General features: G+C 41.2%; 1 protein-coding gene across 4 annotated transcripts; it reads left to right on the top strand.

Annotated features, from left to right (window-relative positions):
- Positions 1–15: 15 nt before the first annotated feature.
- On the top strand, positions 16–23,295 carry RLIG1 (RNA 5'-phosphate and 3'-OH ligase 1). 4 transcript variants are annotated; one of them, XR_012801705.1, is made up of 8 exons: positions 16–186; positions 948–1,065; positions 6,472–6,567; positions 9,757–9,873; positions 19,852–20,049; positions 21,144–21,313; positions 21,760–22,474; positions 23,212–23,295. XR_012801705.1 is itself a non-coding variant. In XM_075600480.1 (7 exons), exons 1-7 carry the CDS (start codon positions 97–99, stop codon positions 21,934–21,936), a joined length of 966 nt encoding a protein of 321 aa, XP_075456595.1. In that variant the 5' UTR covers positions 16–96; the 3' UTR covers positions 21,937–22,560. The 4 variants fall into 4 exon arrangements, 3 of the variants coding, with proteins under 3 accessions (XP_075456595.1, XP_075456596.1, XP_075456597.1); XM_075600480.1 differs by lacking the exon at positions 23,212–23,295 and having other exon boundaries at positions 21,760–22,560; XM_075600481.1 differs by lacking the exons at positions 16–186; positions 23,212–23,295 and adding an exon at positions 2,345–2,871 and having other exon boundaries at positions 950–1,065; positions 21,760–22,560.
- Positions 23,296–23,520: the final 225 nt, after the last annotated feature.

Genomic DNA, 23,520 nt, shown 5'->3' with positions numbered 1-23,520 from the left:
TTCAACGGTTGTCATTGGCTGTTCGAGGTGTGAGGCGGAAGTGGTGTCAGGTTTAGGTGCGTGCTGCCGTGCTAGAGATGACACCGTAAGCTCAGCATGAGGCGCCTGGGAGCTGTGCAGCAGAAGATACCATGTGTGTTTATTACCGAGGTGCAGGATGAGCCCTCTTCAAAGCGCGAGCACCAGGTAAGCAAGTGTCTGCAGACAACAGCTACATGATGGCATGCTAATGGAGTGCAGGGTGTTATCATAGACCAGCCCTCCTGTGCACATTACATCACACATCTGATATATGCATCATACATCTCGCATACATGCTATTGACATGCACATCTCTACATACGGTACAGGGCAATCGGTGAACATCCATCCTATACAGAGATGTGAAAAGCTTCTACAAATAGGATATCATCCTATTAACCAGCCACATAGTTAGCTTGTTAGCAATAGATAATGAATGTTTAGTTTATTCCAGTATAAAGAGAACGATATATGAAACAATTCATCCAGTGGAAAGTAATGTCGTTTTGTCTTTGAAATTTAAGATGCTGTTTTTTCTCTAGTTTCTTAGTGTCAAATTTCCACCTTTCATTCATAGTCACATGGCCTACCCGGGTATGACCCAAAAAGCCATTTGGTGCAAATGCACTTCAACATATAAAGGGGGAAGAATGAATCCACAATCGCATCACCCATATATACTTTTGTACTTACCTAAAGCTCTTCAATGTAGCTTTCAATCATAAGCGTATGGAACTGCATTTATTATAGTTGAAGCAACTCTCAATGTCTTTCATAGCGTGTCTGAAATCAAGAATCCCTGTGGAAAAACACTGGGCTAGACAGCACCAAGTTTTTCATTAAGCAACTGTTCAGTAAACAGGACACCTAGCATTCCTTCAGTACTAGAGAATGTGTTTACAGTACAATTATTCTCTTCTTTTTAGTCGTTCAAAGTTGTGGCCACTGAAACTCTCAACCCTTTAGCAGTGAATGCAGATATTCAGAGTGCTCTACCAACTGAGAAGGTGGATGGGACATGCTGCTATGTTGCTACTCATAAAGGTAATACAGCAATTTTATAGATAAATGCAACAAAAATAAAAGGATACAATCAAGTTAGTCAAATACATAGAGCACAAAGTAAAATAATAACTGCTGCTAACAGCATGTACTAACAGCTAAATAAATATATTTTGCGGAAGGGAGGAAAAATCCCATAAAACAGGGATTAGTCACATACATACAAAGATTACGTAAATGATGTTTCAAAGGGCTTGAGGCCCATTTTTCAAGATGTGGGAATTATCACTGTCTTTTATTATTAAGTGACCAAGAAAGTTATACTTCCTTATGAAAATATTCCTAGCGAAACCAAATCAGATTACATTTCTCCATTAACTGGTTTAGTTTTTTCCATCACGTTCCTTATACAGTGGTTTGCAGAAGTATTCACCCCATACCAATAATGTCACTAGTTGTTGAATTACAAATAATGTATGCACATTTTTTTTCAAAACTTATTTATTCAACGCTACAAAGTTGGAGTTGTTAAACTGAATGTTATATGGGGAGGAGGTTAAATGTCAACAAAGAAAGAAAAAAGGTGAAATATACTGGTTACTTAAGTCAGTACTTGGTAGAACCACCTTTTTGCAGCAATTACTATACATTTTTTAGGATAGGTCTCAATTCGCTTTGTGCAGTAGGATGATATTTTTGCCCATTCTTAACGGGAAAATTGATCCAGTTCTGATTAGTTTGTTGGGGATCGTCGAAGGACTGCAATCTTCAAGTCCCATCATAAATGTTCAATTGGATTCGTCAGGACTTTGACTGGGCCACTTAAGAGCATTCATTCTCTTATTGTTCAACTACCCCAGTGTGGCTTTGGCTAACTTTTTTTAATATAAATGTCAAGAGTCCAACAAACCTCTCAGAACTGGATCAATTTTCCTGTGAAGAATGGGCAAAAATATCACCATCCTCCAGTGCAAAGCTAGTAGAGACCTATCCAAAAAGACTCATAGCAGTAATTACTGCAAAAGGTGCTTCTACTAAGTAGTAAAAAGAAAAACCGGCGCCTTACAAGTCCAATTGAGTGAAATTCTGGAAGTCCAATGAGTGGTGGAAAAATGTCCAATTGTATAGACCCTTCTAATCTTAGGTATCAGATGGTTAGATGCGGCTTCCGCCGTGTGGTCCGTGATATGTGAAGAAAACACAAGGAAAATATAGTGTAATGTTGCCAACAGATAATGACACTAAATATACAGAGACAAACTCTACACAACAAATATGACAAACATTAGCAAGGCTGAACTGATAAAAACTAATTAAACAGGAGTCTTCAACCTCAAGGTCCGCCCCCCAAGTGACTAAGTATCCGCCCTAGGGACGTGGGAGATCGCAGGAGTATATTCAAGATACGCTCCAGCGTGACCAGAGGGAGATCATCACCCTTCCCCGGCCGACATTCATTGCCTGCATACTTCCTTATTTCTGTGAGTAGGGTCCCGGTTTTAGACTCTCCGGACCGACGGTCTCATAGTCTTCCGCATATTAACCATTTTATGTTGTTTTATCATTATATTTAATTCGCTTTTATCAGTTCAGCCTTGCTATTGTTTCATATTTGTTGTGTAGAGTCTTGTTTTGTGATGTTTGTTTTGTAGAGTTTGTCTCTGTATATTTAGTGTCATCATCTGTTGGCAATATTAAACTATATTTTCCTTGTGTTTTCTTCACATATCACGGACCACACGGAGGAAGCCGCATCTGACCATCTGATACCTAAGATTAGAATGGTCTATACAATTGGACATTTTTCCACCACTCATTGGACTTCCAGAATTTCACTCAATTGGACTTGTAAGGCGCCGGTTTTTCTTTCTTTTGCACCTTGTATTTCTGATTTGTACCTATCGGTATTTCACCAGGCAGCCTAGCCCGTCAATAGGGGGCATTTCTATAGAGGTTTAATATTATAATCATTTTTCCATTTAGCGCTAACTATACACCATCTACCAAGTAATGCATTGATATTAAGGGGCTAAATACTTATGCAGCCAGTAAATTTCACTCCTTCCCGCACCCCCCCATTGCTTTCATTTTACCTCCTCCACCTATAACAGTGTTCAGTTTAACCACTACAGCTTTGAAGCTTTGAATAAAAAAGTTAGTTAAAAAAAAATGCACGTACATTATTTGTAATGAAACAATTTATGACGTTATTGGTAGGGGAGGTGAATACTTCTGCAAACTGCTGTACATTGTAGTAAAATATCTGAGGCAGGAGGGTCTCGTTTTTTTCCAAAAGTTGGCCAGAGTGCATCTGGCTGCTGTTAAGAGATGTATAAGAAGCTTACATATATTAGAAGTGGTCATTTTTTTTGTAGAGCTTTCCCAACAGAAAGAGGCATGGATCTAAACGGATATCTATCTCCAAAATATCTGAGAAGAGTATCTGGGCTTCAGTGTAATATTTCGTAATAATAGGGCATGACAACCAAATATGCATCATTATGCCAGAATGTCCACAATTACTCCAACATAGACCACACGCTGATGGGTATGCTTGGATTTGTGTTAAATGTAAGCAGGTGTTTCTTGCATCTGATACAAATTGTTAGCTAGAAAAGTATAATCCGCCTCTGAGCTGACAAATTCTTTTGACCCAAATGCAAGATGGAAAATAGATACACAGACAGTGTGGTGTGTCTCATTACAATCTGTGCATCACGTGATTTTTTCCTATTGTCACTCCCCAAATCACAAGCTGAAAGCACTTAGTGCCAAACATGGAGCAGAAACCCTGAGACATCAACACAGAATCAGAGATGAAAATGACTACTTGTGTCCATGATTAACTCTGAGACAATAGTTAACCTGTTTATTTTTTATTAAGAACCCTAGTTATTCCTAAAACATGATCTATCTCTATCTGGCAATATGTTAGCTAGATGCATTTTTGAGTTTGCAAATTGTTTTTCTCCAATGGAAAGTATCTGCTGAGGATGGAGCTTTTTCTCTGTAGTATTGCTGTTGAAGCTTAAGGCCGCGCGTATAGTGCCAGCGACAGGACGGGTGACGTCGCCGCTAGTGAAAGTTATATGCGTACTGGCATTTGATTTGTTCAGGGGCTGTCACATGAGGCGACAGCCCTTGAAAAATCATATATTGCCAGCTTCCAAAGTACGCGACCTCGCTGTCGCGCTTACTATAAGCGCACGCGGCGGCAATGTATATGTTTTTGGGAGACGTCGTGTCCCCGTCGCGGGCACTATACGCACGGCCTAACTTCATGTTGTTCCAAACAAATTTCAGTGCGATTTTTTTTTTTTATTTTTATTTTGGATTTGGTATAAATGTGTCTTACAATATGGAGCTATTTGGTCACCTTAACTCAGGGGTGCTCAACTCCAGTCTCCCCCTACAGGTCAAGTTCTCAGGATAGCCCTGCTTCAGCACAGGTGACTTAATCAGAGGCTCAGTATTTGACTGAGTCTCTGATTGAGCCACCTGTGCTGCATCTGGGATATCCTGAGAACTTGACCTGTAGGGGGGACTGGAGTTGCGCACCCCCGGGTTAACCCATTGAGAGCTAATGCAGCATTCAATGTGATTCTCTACAATAATGAGTAAGCTGTTATTTGCTGTCAATTATGTCTTTGTTTAATTGTTTATGGACATTCGTTTATGAAATCAAATGATCTCCCTTCTACACTCTCCTCATGTGAACGTTGTACACAACAAATTAGTTTTACACATGAGGTAACTGCAGAGACATCAACGCATTTTCAAATGAATAAGCACAAATAAACACGACATACCCACATGATGCAAGGTTATATTTGATTAAATTCGACAATTGCTGCATATTAAATAAACCAAGTAAGTGAATAAATGTCCAACAAAATCAAGAGTTTTATCTGTGTATAATATGCTTACTAGTAATATTTGTTAAACAAAGCTGTAGAACAGGCTTATGCTGCAGTTGAAGATGTCTATTTCTATATACACCGTAAAGCAAAAAGTAAAACGCTGGGGAAAAGTGGTCTGGAAACTGTCACTGCATTTGTTTGCGTCTCCCTGTGTTAATTTCAGCTCCTGGACCTGCCTCCATGCTTCTCGAGATGCTTGCCTCTGAAGGTGCCTCCTACAGGGGAAACATGGAGGTTTAAATCTCTTGCGTCAAGCGAACCAATAGCAAGCTGCAACATCGTCAATCGCGGCTTCCTAACGGCCTGCTTGATGGAGGATTCAAACCGGCATGAACGACCAGCACTGTCTTCAGTAAATATCTTGGGAAGCAGCAGGTCCCCGGAGCTGAACAGAATGTGATTGAGCTTTGCAGACCAACTACTTTCTACACATGAAAAAAGGGAGGGCTCCGAGCATGGGTGGGAAACTCTGGCTCTCAAGGGCCACCAACAGATCAGGTTTTCATAACATTCCAGGTTCAGCACAGGTGGCTTCCATTGAGCCATCTGTGCTGAAGCTGGGATATCCTAAAAAACTGACCTGTTGGTGGCCCTTGAAGACTGGAATTGGCCAACCCTGGCACAGAGGGAAACCCTTTAAGCGGTATCTTCTTGTTCCTTTTCAGAGATGTTTTAATTTTTAAAAACTGATGTTTCTTTCTGGGGATGTATAGGCATTTGAAATATTAAGTGTCCAGGAGGTAAAGATGTAGCTTCCAGAGGAATTAAAAGATTACCAGGGTAACTGTAGAAGCTAGAGATTAAAGTAATGTTTCTTAACACTAGAGAAACATAAAACAAAGAGGAGCAGGCTTAGGGGGCAAGATACTAACATTATATAAATGAAACTCCTGTAAGCTTTTGGGGAGGGATTGCTGGTCTCAAGGTTGGTATAATTGGTTAAGTATGTTAACTTGTGGAGTCTTGAAAACCTGACTGGTTTATACTGTACAAAAACAATATTCTTTCCATTGATCTGCCAGTTAAAATTACTTTGTCTGGAACTAGCAATCCCCAATCGAATGCTTAAACAGCTTTTTGTAAATTTACTTGCTGTGATCTCATCTCGCACTTTCAAAGGCTGTTTTTATAAAAAAAAATAAAAAAAACAGATTCTGAGGAGATACAGTACAGTACTGTATGTGTTTCAAATATTAAGTGGTTAAAACGGAGCTCAGTGCTGTCTACTGGTTACCATGCTAACCTCAAACCTAGAGATTTTTTTTGCAGGTTATAGGACTATTCAGGTGACAAAATACTAACATTATGAGCTAAACTCCTATAGGCTTCTAAGGGAGATTGCTGCTTAAACGAGGGCCAAATACTATTTTTAGGTTGTATTTTTCTTCGTGGATGTTCTTGGTGTAAAATGAATTTCAATATTTATATATTGAAATGTATATGCACTGCAAATATTAATTCTTGTTTATGCTATGAAACTCATCTTGAGTACAAAGTATTACCAATGATTTATTTTCCCCTCCTACAGGTGTTCCCTATCTGTGGGCACGATTAGATAGGAAACCCACAAAACAAGCCGAAAAAAGGTTTAAAAGATATCTTCGCTCAAATGGAAGTTCAAAGGGTTAGTTCAATTAATTTATATACATTAATCTGTTTTTGGCATTTAGTTAATTTAGAGGCTTATTCTAGTAGCTCTGACGCTGTCATTGCCCTACCACACGGTTTGACATGTTCACAAGATGCGGAATAAAATGAGGAAAAAATAGTATTCTCTATTGCAAATCGCATTGTCTAAACTGCTTCTATAAAAAGTGACAAACCTCCCAATTTCTACTTGCTTGACCTGGAGGTGGTGCTTACTCCCCCCAGAGCCTGAAATAGGGCTTTGAGTAGGAGGAGGTTTGGTCAATGCTAGAGCTGCTGCCCAAAATTGCAGAGGTTGTGGGTTCTAATCCTGTTGGGTTTGACACTAGTACTCTCTGTATCACAAGGACCCTTATACTGATTGGTCTGAAGGATATATATTTTAGGATGTGACATTTAAATATGCTAATGTCTATACAATGTATATCTCCCAGGGTACATATCAGGTATGTTCTTTTTTTCAGCACCATCCTCTCTCCCTAATTTTATTTGGAGGTAGGTTTGAGGGGCCATACAGTATAGACAACTGGATATTCTATTGGTTAACCACCATCACACAAAAGCCCTATTTCAGACTCTGGTGGGAATTTGCATTTTTATCTTACCTGCTTTAAGGTGGTGAGAAAAAAAAATCTGAGTTGTTTAGAAGCGATTTAGCCCTTTGCTCTTTTCGGAGCTACTAAAATTTAGCGATTTTGCAAAAAAATGTGAGTTTGGTCGTCCGCCTGGATTTGCACAGCCTGTATGAAAAAGTTTCTAAAAAAAAAAAAAGCTGTTTTCACAGTTTGGACATGGTGAGAGGGCTTAAAGAATAGCAAAATGTGGAGTGCTGCTTTAAAATACAATACACATTTTTTATAGGCATGTTTAGTATCTCAGCTTGGTCGTAATGATGATGTTGTCCAGAAGATTCTAGACCACATTTTACCATTATCCGTAGCAACCTGTATTATCTGCTGGTTACTCGCCAGTAATTAAGTGAACGCTTGAATTCCGTTTTATTCACTATCCCTACAGCACTCTCCAGGACATGTTCTGGTGCTAAACTAAAGTAAAACTTTCCGATTAAAAAAAAAAAAAAAAAAAAAAGATTTATACTGTTAACTCATTGTTGCAAGGTTTCATTTCGACGAATTTCACTTGTTATTGCTGACACTTTCATTCCAATGGCTGTATCCTGATTCTTTACAGGTAAATATGTGATCTGTACAATGTAAATGATACTACAGATAATATAATGATGGTTGTAGTAGTAATAAAAGGTTTTGGGGTTTATTTTTTAATTATTATATTACCGTATATTCCGGCGTATAAGACGACTGGGCGTATAAGACGACCCCCCAACTTTTCCAGTTAAAATATAGAGTTTGGGACAGACACACACACACATATACACACACACATCACTATACACACACACATCACTATACACACACACATCATTATATACACACACACCACTATACATATATACACACACACACACACACCACTATACATATATATATATACACACACACACACACATCACTATACACACACACACATCACTATACACACGTACACACACACACACACACACACACACACACACACACACATCACTATATATATATATATATATACACACACACACACACACACACACACACACATCACTATACATATATATACACACACACACACATCACTATACACACACACACACATCACTATATACACACACACACATCACTATATACACACACACACATCACTATACACACACACACATCACTATATACACACACACATACATCACTATACATATATATATATATATATATATATATATATACACACACACATCACTATATACACACACACACATCACTATATACACACACACACATCACTATACACACACACACATCACTATATACACACACACATACATCACTATACATATATATATATATATATATATATATATACACACACACATCACTATATACACACACACACACACATCACTATACACACACACACATCACTATACACACACACACATCACTATACACACACACACACACACACACATCACTATACACACACACACACACACATCACTATACACACACACACACACACACACATCACTATACATATATATACACACACACACACACATCACTATATACACACACACACACACACACACATCACTATATATACACACACACATCACTATATACACACACACACACACACACACACACACACACATCACTATATATATACACACACACACACACACACACACACACATCACTATATATATATATACACACACACACACACACATCACTATATATATACACACACACACACACACACATCACTATATACACACACACACACACACCACTATATATATACACACACACACACACACCACTATATATATATACACACACACACACACACACACATCACTATATCCACACACACACACACACATCACTATATATATATATACACACACACACACACACACACACATCACTATATATATATACACACACACACACACACACATATCACTATATACACACACATCACTATATATATATATATATATATATATATATATATATATATATATATATATATATATATATATATATATATATATATATATATATATATATATATATACACACACACGCACACGTACTACTGTACTGTATGCTCGGCTCCCCACGCTGCTGAACACTGGAGGAGTAAAGACAGGAAGAGGAGGGCTTGTGGCTTGTGTCTGTGTTCAGAGGGATGCCCCGCCCCCTCTGCAAGCACAGGGAAAGAGCAGCAGCACGGAGCTTCTGCCTGCCACTGCTCTGCTCTGCCCCCAGGTTTCGCCGCACAGGCTGCTGCGCCCCCCAGTCGGCGTATAAGACGACCCCCGACTTTTGAGAAGATTTTCCTGGTTTAAAAAGTTGTCTTATTCGCCGGAATATACGGTAGTAGTGGTATACTATTGCCCTTTAACATACACATGAGCTACCCTGCTTATGTGGCATCAAGCCAGTGTACCCTTTTCTTCCTGATTGCTCAACCTGTGTGTTAGTCCAGCCTGCAAGTGTCCTTTGTATTTATTTATTTTGCTGCCTAATTTATTAATTTTTAGAATTTGTTTGGAATGTTGATGAAGACTTCAAGTCTGTGTCTGATTTTTGGATACCAGCAAAAGAAGTCAAACACTGCAACGGGAAACCATACCCAGATGGAAATGGGCATATGCCAGGTATGTGCTTAGTAGTTCTTCCTTATTCGGTTTCAATGTTACATAGTCCCATAGTAGGTGACGTTGAAAAAGACCTTACTGTATGTCCATCGAGTTATGTTTAATTTAGACGACTAATACTTATCCCATATTATTTGTATTTACAGTGTATTGATCCAGAGGAAGGCAAACAAAAAAAACCCAGTGAAACATCCAATGTTTCAAGGGGAAAAATAAATTCCTTCCTGGGTGGCAATCAGATTACTCCCTGGATCAACATTCTTCCTGTGTTTACTTATTAGGTATATCCTTGTATACCTTTCCTTTTCTAAAAAGATGGCCAACATTTTTGTAAGATGTCTATTGTATCTGCCATCACAGTCTCCATGGGTAATGAGTTCCACATTGTAACCCTTTCCTTTGCTGGTGAAATCACCTTTCCTCCAACCTTAAGGGATGACCCAATGTACTTTGCACTGCCCTTGTGGTGAACAGTTCTTTTGAAAGTTCTTTATATTAACCCAGAATATATTTGTAGATAGTTATCATATGCCTTTTTAGGTGCCTCTTTTTTTTTTTTCTAATGTAAACAAATCTAATAGCCTCTCGTATAAGTCGGATTTTCCTTCCCCTTTTATTAATTTGGTGGCTCTTTGCATTTCTAGTTTCATGTGGTGTGTGTTTGTTTTTTTTTTTTTTAATGGAGTGGTACCCAAAATTGTACTCCATATTCAAAGTGTGGTCTTGCTATTGTTTTATACAGTGACAAAATTATGCTTTCACGTTCATAGCGGTGACACGTCTGGGTTGCTGCCCATCAGAATTGAGTAGGACAGAGAAAAACTTCTGCAGAAGTCACATAAAAGGCTCCTCCTTTTACCTGCAGACAGTCTTTTTTTGTTCTATCGTCCGCAGAGTCTATTATTTTTTGGCTGTTCGCCCTAAGGCTACCAGGGTTAGTTCAGCCAGTGGAGAAGTTGGATCTCTGTCATGGGACAGCTATCTGGAGGACCAAAGCAACTAGAGCGGACCGCAGAGGCACCTGCATTGCTGGAGATATGCCCCATGTGGAGAAGCACGCACAGTCATACCAAAATGCAAGTGCGCTAACTGAATATGACAGCCGGGAATGGAAGTGCTGACCAAAGGTTAAACAAAGGCTCATGGGGGCTATATAATACTGCTGGTGAGCTCTGAAGGAGGCTGATTGTATTCTGTAGCCAAGGGGTTGCTGCCAAAACTTTCTGGGCGAGTACTAGCACATAGTATAAAATAAATAAAGAGTGCCGAAGGCTCATAGGCATTACTGATGTGTATTATTTTGAAACTGTAGATCTGTAGAACTTCTGGAAGAGGGAGCATTGAATTTAACACTGGGAGCATTGCACCACAAAAATAAAAGAAGCTAAAAAATCTGTTCAGCATATGACAAGCCAGCATTACAGGGAAATAAATCGATTGAAGACGGCTTAAAATCTGCATCAGTTTAGGCTCCGGATCAGATTAATACCTTTCTCCAGTGGATGCAGGACACAGTTTCGCAGACTGTGGAGACTAGTATTGTGGGCAAATAAGGGACCTTCAAAAAGGTCAAGGTTGCAGACAAGTCTGGACATGGGGCTCATCTGAAGATTCAGAGATACATATATTATCAGAAGGGGAGTGTTTGGACTCTGGTCAGGAGGAAGATGCAGTATTTGACACAGTTGGTAGCACTATTAATAAAGGCAATATGAGCGGTATTAGAAATGGAGGCTCGGGGAGAAGGATCCCAAAGGGACAGACTCTTTTTAGAGAGATGCAGACAAAATAAGAGGGTTTCCTCTCCATAAAATACACAAAGATATGTTAGAATCAGAGTCAAGCCAGACAATTTTATTTTCGAGAACATTTTATAAAAGTTACCCTATTTATAGACGAGGATGCAAAGACGTGGGAGACGCCACCAAAGGTTTATGTGGCAATTACCAGGATAGCAGGGAGAATGACACCATCTCATTTAAAGACGCAATGGAGAAGGTTTGAAAAAGTTCTGAAGTCATTTGCAACAACGGGGGCAGTATGTAAATCTGCAGTTGCCACAGTCTCGGTATGAAGAGCAATGCAATCCTGCGTCGCAAATATTGAGGTTGCTCTCTAGAAAGGTTTTAAGAGAACCACAATCTTGAAGGCATTGGCTGAGATAGATGCCTCCGCTATATAATCTGTGGCTAACTATCGATGCAGTACGACATCAAGATCCATGGCTTTATTAGTAGCCGCTTGGAGAGCCCTGGTTAAAGCCATAGATGGCGGACGCAACCTTCTAAGAATAACTTATTTATACTATCCTTCAAAGGGGAATATCTGTTTGAGAGATTAGACAATATAATTTCGAAAGAGGTTTTTTTTTGTTTTTTTCCCACAGGAGAAAAGATTCCGATGCCCCTAATTATGAGAGTATCAGCCTGACGGGATGAGTTATACAGAGGCCAGATCTTATTGGCTGGGAATACCTTTTTCAAGGCAGACTACTTGGTGTAACGGAGTGCTCACCACAAACAGAACGAGGCTGTGGTGGGGGTTGGATAAAACAGACCTCCAGCTGCGTGAGCACGTCCGGAGTGCAGGTCATAGTCGCTAGCCCGGTCGGGGTTAGAGTTGCGGATCGTCGCAGGTACTTGTTGTGGTCAGGGGTTGAAGAGTTGTGGATTGTTGTAGTACTTGCCGTGGTCAGGAGCAGAGAGAGTCTGAGTCCGGGTACAAGCCAATAGTCCGATGTGGAACTAGAGGTAAACACAGAACAAGGTAGCGAGGCAGGGATGCATTAAGCACTTCGTACTGAAAGAAGTCTTATGCTCAGCCATCTACCAAGGGGCTGACTGAGCATATATACTACCAGGAACCAATGGGGAGCCAGCAGGGAAGAACTCAGCAGTTAGTGGTTGTGGGGAGGAGTCCGCAAGGGACGTAGTGTGAAGCAGAAAGGACAGGCTCTGTTTGTCTGTGTGCGCGCCGCCGACACCAGCACAGGGGCGGAAGTGAGACCTGCGGCGACAGTCTCTCCAGCTGCGCCGCGGCTGTGCGTGGGGTGAGTCCGCCGGCCAGAAATTACGAGGCTGCAGGAGGTGCCAGGGAGAGGAGGCTCGACGAGGCGCCCGATTGCGGGCTGTGGCGGGTTTGCCCTGCGAAGTGCGTGACCCTGACCCACGCAGGCCCTTACATTTGGAGAGTTTGGTTTGGATTTGGAGCTTGCTAGGACTGTATGTCTACTTGGAGAGGTCAGAATAGCCTTTTTCAAGGCTGCAGAGGTAGAGGAGCGTAGTTTAGAGGAAGACCTTTCTGAAGCAAGGTGCGTCCAACAGTCCCCAGTAGGTGTAAAGCTTGTTTCAGTCAGGGCTGTTTGGGCTCAAACAATAAAGGATAGGTGGGTCCTTCAACAAGTTACCACCTGGAGTTCTGTTACATAGTTCATAGTAGATGAGGTTGAAAAAAGACGAGTCCAAGTTCAACCTATGCTAAATTTAGACGACAGATGCTTTATCCTAGATCTGTACTTACAGTATGTTGATCCAGAGGAAGGCTAACATAAAAAGCCCCAATGAAATATCATATAATATCTCATATGGGGAAAAATAAATTCCTTCCTGACTCAAAATATTGGCAATCCGATTACTCCCTGGATCAACATCCTTCCCATGTTTATTTATTTGGTACCGTATATCCCTGTATACCTTTCCTTCCTAAAAAGATGTCCAAGCTTTTTTTTTTAAGATATCTATTGTATCTGCCATCAGTCTTCATCGGTAATGAATTCTGTGTCAAAAAACAGATTTTTAGCATCAAGACACCCAAGAAGCAGAGAGACGAGAGGCTTTAAGGCGATCGTTAAGGAACTTGCAACAAAACTGTTCTTGAAAAATGTTCCACACAGTGAAAGGAAAAGAGGCATCCTGGATTTAAGAACGGTCAATATGTTCCTACGGGTAACAAGATTGAGTCTCTACGATCTGTTATGCCGGTGGTACAGAAAAAAGGTGACTGGTTAGGCTTCATAGATCTCAAAGATACATTTTTATACACTCCAGTGACAAAACGGCATAAAAAATTCTTGATATTGGCTGTTGGAAACTCTGGTGCAATCAAACGGGTTCCTGGGGATGTTTTATTTGTTTAAAAAATAAAAGTTGTCATAGTACCTCCAGTATAAGGTTTAAGACCTGACACATGGTCAGAAAGTTTCGAAAAAGAGTAATGGCAAAGGATTGTAGAGCCTATTGGGACAGATGACTGCTACCCTCGAGGTAGTAAGATGGGCAAGTTTTCATATGAGACCATTACAACACAATTTCCTATGTCACTAGACTTGGCATGAGGTTTCGTTGTATCAAGACACCAGAGAGAAATTACTAGGGTGGGAACAATGGAAAAACCTGCAGACAGTTTCATGATCATTCACCAGTCACGTGATTAATACAACAGATGCAAGTATGTCAGGCTGGAAAGCTCACCTAGGTGAAAGAACAGCGCAAGGGAACTGGTCGGCTCAATACACACCATATCACACCAATTATCTGGAGCTGAAAGCAATCAAGGAGGCCTTGCAGGCTTTTCAAAAATAGATACAAGGTCGAGAGGTCTTGATAAAATCAGACACTCGTACAGCAGTAAAGTATATACAGGGACAAGGAAAATATGAAGCAAAGTATTGATGCACACAACAGCAGCTATCATAACTTGGGCCAAGATTTGACAGCAATGTATCTCCCACGCCAGGAGAACATGACTGCCGATTTCCTGAGCTAATGACAATTGCATCCATGAGTGGTCCTTGAACAGGACAAACTTTCAGCAGATACAGGAGCATTGTGGTCAGCCAGAGGTAGATTTATTAGCATCCATCTCGACAAGAAAGTACCGCTTTTTTGCTGCGGGATAGACCATCATCAAGCCTTCCAGATAGATGTTGCGTCTCCAATGGAACTTCAGCTTGTCATATTTCTTCCCCTCCACCAATTCTGCTCCTACCAAGAGTACTGAGGAAAGTCTTACCTGAATGGCCAAGATCAGGATGGTGTGTAAATATGTCTGTAAAAATTCCTATGTGCTGTTTACTGTGTACTATACTGTAATTGTGAAGCGCTTTGAGTCCTATTGGGAGAGAGGCACTATATGAAATAAAGTTATGGCATGTTCAGGCAGTACGCATGAGGTTAGACAGACCATGGAAACTTCCACAGATGCAGTCTTCTGGAGCATGGGCCTATAAAGCACCCAGACCCGCAGGAGTTGGCACTAGCGGCCTGGCTTTTGAACAGCAGCTTTTAAGAGGAAAGGGCCTACCTTTTTAGAAAATACAATTAAAATGCTGATACTTATCAGAAAGGAGTCCATTTTCAAGGTACTACCGGGTTTTGTTAGGTTTCCTACAATGGGGCAAGGTAAAGGATCAGAACTGCGATAACTCTTCTGCAGAATTGGTTAAGTTCCTCCAGACAGGGTTTGATAAAAGACTCTCTTCGCTCCTTCAAGGTCCAAGTGTTGGCTTAACAGTACTGTTACCGGATGTGGCCAGCGAGTGGCTCATTATCAGATCTTTTTACAATCAGCAAAAAGATTGAGACCTCAAATTTGCAATATAGTACCTACATGGGATCTATCGCTAGTCCTCCAAGCAATGGTAGAACCTCTGTTCAAGCCATTAGACAACCTATCACTAGCTAATGCCGAAGATCTGTGATCCTTGTGGCTAGGAGAGTAGCAGAATTGCAGCCATTATCCTATGTATAGCCATTCTTTGTTATACATCAGGACAAAATTGTCCTAAGACCTGTGACCCATTTCCTACCAAAACTTATGTCAGCAATTCATCTAAATAAAGAGGTCGTCCTGCCTTTTTTGTTCTACAGACAAAGAATACAAAAGAACAGCTGCACAAACTAGATGGTGACTCATACATCTCATCACATCTAAAGCAGGGGGCATGACTTCTGGAAATAAGACAGGCTGTTTGTCCTTCTACAAGGTACCAGAAAGGGGAAGGCAACATCAAAGACTACAATTTCTCACTGGATCTCCACCTGTATCTGGGATGCATACAGGGAGACAGGTTCCTGAAAGGTTGAGAGCTCACTCAACAAGAACAATAGCTATGTTGTGGGCACTTAAAGCACAAGCATCTCCCTCGGAGTTGTGTAAGGGCTGTTATATAGTGGCCGCGTGTGCTACGCCGTGCGTGGCACTTATAATTGGCTGAGGTTAGTCGGCCCTTCTATACAAGGGCCGCTCACGGCAGTGGGCGTGCATCCGGCCGACAGCAGGGAATAGCATGATTTCGTGCTGCTACCTGCGCTGAAATATGTGTATGTGTGTGTATGTGTTTCTGCACAATGTTAATAAATATTTTATTTTTACCAATGTGTTTTTTTTTTTTTTTTTTAATAAATTACACATACACATACAAACACGCAGTGCCTTCACAGCTCACAGCATACAAACACACAGCATACGGCATGTGCACTGGTGCGCGCACAGACTATATAACAAGCCTAAAGCAGCACGGTGGTCCTCATTCCACACATTTATAAAGCGGAAGTTTGACATCCAGTTCTCAGCTGATGCGAGCTTTGAATGGAGAGTGATACAAAAAAAACTGACAATGTTATTAAGTGTCTTTTTTTTTCTTCTCTTGGTTTTGTAACATTTATCTTTCTTGCCCTCTGACTGCTTGGGTATGTCCCATACATGACACCGCCATGAGATATGAACAGGAAAAGAGAATTTATTCCTTACAATAATAATCACGGAGAGTAATTTCCCTTCCCTGTTAAAAGATATGCAAGGTTTTTTTTTTTTTTTTTAGCTTTGGGAAAATCCATAGTTTCTAGAGGTGAGAGGAGGAGCATTTTATAGGAAACCTGCAGAAGTGTTTCTTCCCCCCACTCTCCCCCCCCTCCCCTCCCTCCCTCTGTCCTACTGAAGTATATCTATACGTGTCACGGCCATGAACAGATTCTGGGAAAATTACAGCAAGGAATACATTTTCTCTTCCCTTCCATCCATACCCCGTTTTTATGCAAGATATGGTCTTACTATATTTGCCTTTGCAGCTACTGCTTGATTTTGGGCACTACTTCTAAGCCTGCTGTCTTCAACCACTCCTAAATCCTTCTCCATCAAGGAGTTACCTAAATTTCCTCCATTTTAATTTGTAATGTATGTAACCTGTTTATTCTTGCTTCTCAAATGCATAACCTTACATTTCTGTACTGTATTAAACCTCACCTGACATTTACCTGCACATTGCCCAGTAGAGAAATTAAATCCCACATCCTACATCCTTTGTCATCGGCAAAGATGGAGACTTTGCTTCTTTCTTTTTTTTTGCCAACCTCAAGGTAATTGATAAACCAGTTAAAAAGCATTGATCCAGTAACCTTGAGGTTGCAACTTTAGCCCAACTTGAAAAGGTTCAATTTTTTTGACAACTCTATCCTTGAACCAGTTTTCAGAAAGACTCCTTTTCCTTAATGTTAATTTTATGTCTAAAGCACTTATTCCCATGATCTGTTATTTATATTATGTGTTATTTATTTGATTTAAAACAAGAGACGAACATGAAACACAGACATTTTGGGGGTTCAACATGAGCTTCTGGGTGTTCTATATGTGTTCTTTATTTGATTACCACATGTATTACTACTGTGAAGCGCTATGTACATTAATGGCGCTATATAAATAAAGACATACAATACAATCCAAGTGCAAATATTTGTATTATGACCAATTTTCTTTATTTTGTACACCAACCCTTTGTGTAACAAGGTATCATAAGCCTTTGCAAACTCTAAGGCTGAGTTTACACTCGGCGTGATGGTGCTGGCCCGCACGAGCACCAAACACAAATGGCATAATCCCTATGCGACCTCCCCTAGTGCGCAGGCGCAATGGTGCGACCACATTTTGAAAAAACAAAAATGTGTCTCCAAGCGTGACGTCAGTCACTTGAGGGCGAACCAGCTTTGTGACGCGCCTGCCACGCCTCACCAATCTCATGCAGCCAAGTTCACACATTGCTGGGGCTGCAGGCATGCGTGAGACTATGCAGTCCGTCACGTGCACGCATAATCAAGGACTATAATCTTAGCCTAAGTAGACCACATCAACTGCACCTTGTCTAAATTCCTACTTGGCTCCTAAAAGAAACTAATAAGGTTAGTTTGGCATGACCTATCCTTCATAAATCCATGTTGACTATTACTAATAATGTTATCCATTACAGTGGCGGCCGAGCTGAGTCTTCAGCGGCCGCCACCGCAATGTGGGGGCAATGTGCGGGCAGACGGCGGATGGTTTTGTTTTTTTCCTGGCACGTGCCGCGCGTCACTGTGGCGCCGGTCACACGTGCCAGGGTTCCCCGGCATCCCCGAAGGCTGAAGGGGAAGTAGGGGTAAGGGGAAACTGCGCAAAGCTGCGCGAAGCAGAGGAGCAGCCAGGGGGTCGGAAGGGGAGGGGAACAGCATTTTGATTTTGCACGCGGGGAGGGGAAGATGCGGCTGGCGCGCGGCCAAGTTTGGCGCCAGCCGGAAAAAGCCCCGGACAATTACGGGCAAATGTTAGACTCAAGTTGGCCGCAGCAGTAGGTATTCCTGACTATTATCCCGTACTAAACCTTCCAGTAGTTTCCCCACTATTAATGTCAGGCTTACAGCTCTGTAATTCCCCGGATGTGATCTAGCTCCCTTTTTTTTAATATAGACTGCTCATCTGCTGTACGCCAATCTTGTGGTACTGAGCCTGTTGAAATGAGTCCTTGAATATTAAAGATATAACGGTTCGGCTTTCACTCTACTTGGCTCCTTAAGAACTCTTAAGTGCATGCCAGCGGTCCAGGTGCGTTATTTACCTTCATGTTATCAAGCCGCCTTTGCACGTCTTCCTCTGTTGACCAATTTGTTAATATTTTTTTTCCCTGCGCCCCCCTGCCGGCAGTTCCCCTCTCAGCGTGCCACCCCCCCTCCCCTGCTTACCTCAGCTCCGGCGTCATGACGTCACGTCGGCATAGCAACGTGGCGTCATTTGACGCCATGTTGCCAAGACGAAATGTCTAAGAAGCCGCCGGAGCCAAGGTAAGTGAGGTTCACAGAGGCCTTCGGCGCTCCCCCGGCACTTAATTTAAGTGCCTTCAGGAAGCGCGCGGGGCCTTTGTAAACCCTGCGCCCCCGCAGTCAGTCTCGCGCCCCCCAGTTTGCACACCACTGGTTTACAGCATATCTCGCAACCCCCCTCCACCCCCCCAATTATTATTTTTTTTAACCACTGCTAATTTCTTTCCAGTCTCTACATGTTCATCAATACCTTCATAAACCTCTTCCCATATAAATTAAAATACCATTTTAAAATTATAAACTGGATTTAATTTATAAATTCTAAAATTTAACATATAAACATACTCCTCCGCCTTTTCTATTTCCTCTATCCCTAAAACATAATTTCGAGGGAATAATTATTACCATTCTCTGCTATTGTTGGCTTATCTGCTCCTGCCTTTCTATTCCCATTGGTTTGTCACTAGAAGCAAACTATTATTTGAATATACGATATCCCCAAAAGTCAACCCTTTGTAGCTGCAGCATCACAATCCATTGAGTTTACTATACCGCAATCTCAACAAAATACATACTGGAAAGTATTGATTTAGAAATATTGTGGTTCTGCTTTATTATGAAACATGCTGTTTTCAAGAAAATTAGTTATGATAGAAGTAAAGTGGTTTTGATGTAAAAAGTCAATTTGATTGGCTGTATAAAACCTAGTGACCTTTACCAAATTAATTTTACAAGAAACCTTTCTTGCTATATTACAAGGTTAACCTGTGTTACTTGGTAAATGTTTTTGATGTTTTGTTACTGTGCACTTCAATATAAAACAAATGACTTTTGTATGGAAATAGATGACGACTTAAGAACCTATGATCCGGCGTGTGTGGTGTATTGTAACATTATTACTGTTTTAATGCAGGCTGGGTGCCAGTAGAAAATGGAAATAAACAATATTGCTGGCATTCACGTGCTGTAAACTATGAGAGAGGTGTAGCAATAGTGCTAAGACCCAATGCAGAGGACCCTGGATGTTTGGAAATCTGTCTTGTTTCATTGTCAGAGATTCTTGAGCAAACACTGGAACTTATAGGCACGAATATTAATGGAAATCCATATGGTGAGTGTTTTTGACTAGATTACCAGAGGAGGTATGGGGTGACTTATGTAAAATCTATAGAAGCTCTATTCATTACATTTGCAACTTAATGCATAGCAGTGATTTATTCTTGTTTTTTTCCCACATCTGGAATTTAGCATGCACTTTTAAAAATAGTCCTTTTAAATTATATTTTTGGGGCAATTACACAAACAGCAAACTATTTAAATTCCTCTGTTTTTGGAATGTAGTTTTCGAAGTAAGCCGTCTAGTGTTTGTACATAATATAAATAATGATTTAAATATGAGATGCATGTGAGTACCTCTATCCAGGATACTTACATTTATTTGATCATGCTATTACATGTTGAAATTGATGTGGACAACTATTATTATTTTTAAACACACAAACTTGCAGGAGAAATAAAAAAGTGGCTTTATGCCTTTAAGTGTAATTCTTCACAATTACTTTCAGAACTGGGAAATCTACATTATGTTCAAAAGAATACATGCTGTTTGGTTACATACGAGCTATATCCTGAATTACTAATTAGCATAGTAAATTACATTACGAATTGCATTTACAACTCCATGTATAAACTAAAAAATTGCCCAGAAAGGTAGCAGGCATTAAAAGGTTAGGTAGCCTATATTATTTAAATTAATTCTTTGACATTGTTCTGTCCTAGGCTCCCTGGGGCTCAGATTTGACAAACCGATGAACTTCTCACCTTCTTTATGCAAATAGAGTCCAACTTGGATTTGTGATAAGCTTTATTAATGAATAGAAAACGTTGGCGATGCATAAAATTAGGAGAAGGTGAAAAAACAATACTATCGCAGGGAGAGCTGTTTGGGGCAGACCACTAGCAATGGCTGCAAGATGAACCGCCTCACACCAGGAAATAAGGCAGGGTTGTGCTAAGGCTCTAGGAATATACCATTATCTGAGGGGGGAGATAAAAAGGGTTGCCTAAGCAACAGACAAAAAGGAACAAAACTGAACAGGAGACAGAACAAATACATTTGCGAAACACTGCATATGTATACTTTCCATTTGAATGTAATTATTCTAGTATGTAATTAATTGAATTGGATATTTAATTTTTGTTTAGGCATAGGCAGCAAAAAGAATCCCTTTCATCTGCTTGTTCCTCATGGCGTTTTTCAAATTAAGGATCTGCCTCCTCTGAAGCATAATAGTCTTGTTTCCTGGTTTGATAGTTGCCATGAGGGGAAAGTTGAAGGAATAGTATGGCACTGCAGCGATGGATCTTTAATCAAGGTAAATAATGGTTGGGGTGTTATGAATATGAGGGATGTTTTTGTGCATCTGTATAAATATTTAACCAAGATTGATGTATTGGCTCAGTGAGTAAAGGTATGGGCTCGGACACAATGACACTGAGTTTGAAGCAGAGGAGCCTGGTTAAAATCCCAGTGTCTGCTGCTTGTGAACTTGGGCAAGTGACTTTATCGCCTTATGCCCCAGACATCAACTTTAGACAAAGCTCCACTGGCTAGGGACTCATCGTGCCAGCAAAAATTCTATGTACAGTGCCAATGCTAGGAGGGAGGGAAAAAATTAATGATACTGCTATATTGCTTTATGGCAGCCTAGCAAATCGAATAAATATCAATCTGCCTCTTATTGTCACTGTCCATATTAACTGTTTCAAACTATATCCACAGACACAGTATTAACTATTCTTATTTCTTTCTTTCTCTCAGCTCCATCGTCATCATCTTGGCTTACGCTGGCCCATCCCAGATTCATACCTGAATACTCGACCAGTTACTGTCAGTGTTAATGTGTGTGAAAGTGAATTTGCAGCAAGATCGTTGAGTCAACTTTCAAAGGACACTCATCGGTTTGACAGACTCCAAGACATTTTCTTAGATGTGTAATGAAAAAGGGGGGGAAAAAGGAAACACTGATGGTTATTGGCCGTTTACCACATTCCAATATCAAAGATCACGTTAATTGCAGCATAAATCACAGAAATTGGACCGAAACATCACTGTCTAATGAGACTTGTATATACCATGCAGGTTGAGGCTATAAGTACCTCATGGCACTAATGAAAGGACTCCTAATGCTTCATTGTCAGCCAGTTTAGATGACCAAAGAGATTGTTAGAAAGCTGCATTCATCAGTGTCATCAATAGTGGCATATGTGAATTATTTAATAATCTAATGTACAGTATTATGTGTGCTTCATTACTTAGCATTTAGAATTGCATGTTTGTAAAGTATTGTAAGCAGTGCAATTATTCCAGTAGTTTTACTTGTTACAGTAAAAGGTATTTTCAAAAGGCCAGCTATATATATGTACAATGCATAACTTTGTCCTTTTTTATGGCTGTGTAGGACCAATTTCCCAAAAAAATACTTGGTAAATTTGTGAAATTACCTTAATATGGTAACAATCACTTGACCAGGGAGGTTCCAAGCGGTTCCCCTCTTCCCCCCGCCCCCCCCCCCCCGCCTTGTACCCACATGTAACATACAAATAAAGACAGGAAACGGGAACTGGAGGTAATATGGTCGCGGCTATTTATTTATACAGAAAACCTAAAGGGGTAAATGCACTCCCTGCCAGAGTGCTCCTTTGACAGGAGGGGACGGTCAGCCGGCCCTCGAACCGCTGACCTCGTGTCCCCTACGCGAGCGGGCTCTCGAGGTCATGGATAACTGACCTTGCCCACTCGTACTCCCACCGGGCTCAAACAGCCCAGCTCCCAGTCTGGCAAGAACAAGCACCTACCCCCCAAGAGCCGCCGCGACAAAGGCAAAACTGGACAATGACCCCTCCTGCTCGGAACCTCGTCCTTTCACTCAGCACAGCATCAGCTGTTCGTGCTGTAACAGAACAAAGAACCATTAACACGGCATACAATGCATATGTCCACATTCCTGGGAATACCTGCCCTGCTCAACCTTCTGCTGCCGTTCATTACATGATTGCAATCAAAATCTAAGGGGATGGGTGGGCGGAAATCGTCTGGCGGGCAGCAAAAGAGGACGTGCTGCCCGCCAGCCTGGCCTTAAGTAGGCCTTCTGGAAACTCCTCCCCTGTGCTGGGGAGGGAGGTGTGGGGGCGGGCCAGCGAGGGGAAGGCCAGACCCTCCTGGTCATGAAGCCCCCCCACCTATGGCTAGGGAGGCCGCTTGACCAGGGAGGTTCCAGGCGGTTCCCCTCTTCCCCCCGCCTTGTACCCACATGTAACGTACAAATAACGACAGGAAACGGGAACTGGAGGTAAAATGGCCGCGGCTATTTATACAGAAAACCTAAAGGGGTAAATGCACTCCCTGCCAGAGTGCTCCTTTGACAGGAGGGGTAGGGTAGGGGACGGTCAGCCGGCCCTCGAACCGCTGACCTTGTGTCCCCTACGCGAGCGGGCCCTCGAGGTCATGGATAACTTACCTTGCCCACTCGTACTCCCCCGATGGGCTCAAACGGCCCAGCTCCCAGTCTGGCAAGAACAA

This window comes from Ascaphus truei, chromosome 5, assembly GCF_040206685.1.
Source record: "Ascaphus truei isolate aAscTru1 chromosome 5, aAscTru1.hap1, whole genome shotgun sequence".
NCBI lineage: Eukaryota > Metazoa > Chordata > Amphibia > Anura > Ascaphidae > Ascaphus > Ascaphus truei.
Note: the sequence above shows the minus strand (reverse complement) of the source record. Positions and strands in the feature narration are given on the sequence as shown.

Excerpts from the sequence above, each read along its gene's own strand:
- RLIG1 (XM_075600480.1), top strand. The coding sequence starts at position 97 with ATGAGGCGCCTGGGAGCTGTGCAGCAGAAGATACCATGTGTGTTTATT. Across the intron at positions 9,874-19,851 it reads TGGAAATGGGCATATGCCAG|GCTGGGTGCCAGTAGAAAAT; the intron begins GTATGTGCTTAG and ends GTTTTAATGCAG. Across the intron at positions 21,314-21,759 it reads GCGATGGATCTTTAATCAAG|CTCCATCGTCATCATCTTGG; the intron begins GTAAATAATGGT and ends TCTTTCTCTCAG.